Here is a 2,500-nt window from a genome sequence, read left to right as displayed (position 1 = left end):
AAACACCTCCACCACCATCACTACCTCCACCACCACCTCCACCACCTCCACCACCCTCACCACCACACTACCACCGCCGCCAATGCCTCCAACCACCTCCACCACCTCCACCACCATCCCCATCACCTCAACCGCTTCAGGAGTCGACCTGGAGAGGGACAACACTTTCATGTTCCCTCCCCAGACTGTGACTGGCATGTGAGGACAAAGGAGTGTGGAGGACTCTTTGGGGGGGGGGGGGGGGAGGAGGAGGGGATGTGGGCCGGAGGGGGATTATTATTGGGAGGAGGAGGAGGAGGAGGAAGAGGAGGAGGAGGAGGAGGAGGAGGGTTCCCATGGCAACCCCGTTTGCAGTTGCCATGGCAACCATGTTGTGTGTCTCCATAGGGACGCTGTTGCCAAGGTCCTGTACGCGCTGCTGTTCAGTTGGCTGACGGAGCGCATCAACGGCCGCGTGTACCCCCGCAACGAGGCGCTCTCCATCGCCATACTGGACATCTACGGCTTTGAGGTGAGGCCGCTGCCGCCGCCGCCCCGCCACCGCCACTGCCGCCGCCGCCACCGCGCACACTCCATCCCACCCGGCTCCTCCTCCTCCTCCTCCCCTTATGGCTCCACCTGTCTGCTCCCCCCCACCCCCCAACAGGAGCTCCAGGTGAACAGCTTTGAGCAGCTGTGCATTAACTACGCCAACGAGTCCCTGCAGTACTACTTCAGCCGGGTCGTGTTCCAGGAGGAGCAGGTCGGTGGGGAGGGGGGGGGGCTAGGGATGAGTAGGGCTGTGAGGAGGGTGGGGGGGGGGGGGGGCTCATTAGAACAGAGCCACTGAACCAACCCCACCCCTCCCCTTAGCCTTATAGTGTCTGTCCTTTCTCGTTTCTCTCTCTCTCTCTCTCTTGTTCTCTCTCTCTCTCTCTCTCTCTCTTGTTCTCTCTCTCTCTCTCTCTCTCTCTCTCTCTCTCTCTCTTGTTCTCTCTCTCTCTCTCTCTCTCTTTCTCTCTCTCGCTGGACATGTGTGTGTGTGTAGGAGGAGTACATGAGGGAGCAGATTGAATGGCAGCAGCAGGCCTTCAGCCACAACCAGGACTGTCTGGACCTCATCGCCGCTAAGCCCCACGGGATACTGCGCATACTGGACGACCAGAGCGGGTTCCCCCAGGTACGCCCCGCACTGATTACCTGCTGCGGCACCAGTGTGTCTCCCTGGCCCGCAGCCTCCCGTTGGAAACATGACAATACAAACAAGAGAACAATACAACAATACAATACAACAAGAATAGAGATCTTTGCTTTTTTTTTGCACAAATACAAGGAAATGTTTGGGACGTGCGATGAAATTTGCGATTCCATCGGGTGACTGCAACCGAGGGGATGTCTAAAGCGCAAACACAGGCGTTCCTGTTGAGATAAGGGGAAGGAAGCTCAACTAGGCACGCGTTCGCCACATGGGAATGACTTCGTTCGAGTGTAACACTAAAAGACAAACACACAATCATGCACCAACTGGCACACACATACACTCATGTACACATTCTGTACACAATAACGTGCAAACACACACACACTTGGACACCAATGCACACACACAGGCACATACACAAACACACACACAGAAATGAATTCACCAAACAGGTTTTTATTCAAATCATACGGGGGAAACAAATGAATTAAAAGAATAATATCGACGTCTAACATAAAATAAGGATGTATCATAAATGCGTCCCAGGTCTGACATATTACGATCCAAAAACGCTGCCTGAACTGAGCCAATGAAGATTGTCTCTTGTGGTCCGTAGCTCCTCACATTGGTACATTCCAGAATATCACCTCCTACTTAAAGCACCTGCTAGCCTGACATCTGCGCGGCGCCGCGCTCAGGATATTGATGGGCGATATAATAATATACGTGTTGCAGCTCGACACGCTCTATAAAGTATGCTATGCGAGGCGACGTTTTTGAATCGACCCCCAATATTCCGCCCCCCCCCCCCCCCTCCCAACTCCGTCACTAATGCCTTTGAACGGTTGCCAGTGTTTTTGAAGAGGTGGGGGAGAAGCTTGAGGGTCAAACTCATCACGGAACCATGAGGGTTATCTTCCGTTAAATGTCAATGCATTCCTGCTTTTAATTAGAATGTAAATAGGTGATGGTGTTTTGCTCCGGCTGTTTTGCTATCTATTCTTCCCGTGTGTTTTTCGTTGGATTATTTTACCCGTAAGCGTTTCTACACTTTACTCGAGGCGTTGATTTGCTTCACTGGTTCCCGTTCATCATTGCTAGGCAACGGACCACACCTTTCTTCAGAAGTGCCATTATCACCATGGTGACAACCCATTGTATGCCAGGCCCAAGATGCCTCTTCCAGAATTCACCCTCAAACACTATGCTGGGAAGGTCACCTACCAGGTACACAACCCCAAACACACACACACACACACACACACACACACACACACACACATACACACACACACACACACACACACACACACACACACA

The 2,500-nt window shown here is 52.8% G+C and overlaps 1 protein-coding gene across 1 annotated transcript in view; it reads left to right on the top strand.

Moving 5' to 3' along the window:
* The window catches only part of myo15ab (myosin XVAb), a gene marked incomplete at its 5' end in the record, with an annotated part of 53,557 nt that overhangs the window by 15,758 nt on the left and 35,299 nt on the right, over window positions 1-2,500 (top strand). The window contains 4 exons of the mRNA XM_084465973.1: window positions 388-511; window positions 647-742; window positions 1,028-1,159; window positions 2,282-2,407. Of these exons, the coding sequence (XP_084322099.1) occupies window positions 388-511; window positions 647-742; window positions 1,028-1,159; window positions 2,282-2,407 (478 nt within the window). The remainder of the gene's footprint in view (window positions 1-387; window positions 512-646; window positions 743-1,027; window positions 1,160-2,281; window positions 2,408-2,500) is intronic.

This window comes from Micromesistius poutassou, assembly GCF_964030765.1.
Source record: "Micromesistius poutassou genome assembly, chromosome: 3".
Lineage (NCBI taxonomy): Eukaryota > Metazoa > Chordata > Actinopteri > Gadiformes > Gadidae > Micromesistius > Micromesistius poutassou.
The sequence above is the reverse complement of the archived record's forward strand: the minus strand, read 5'-3'. Positions and strand labels throughout refer to the sequence as shown.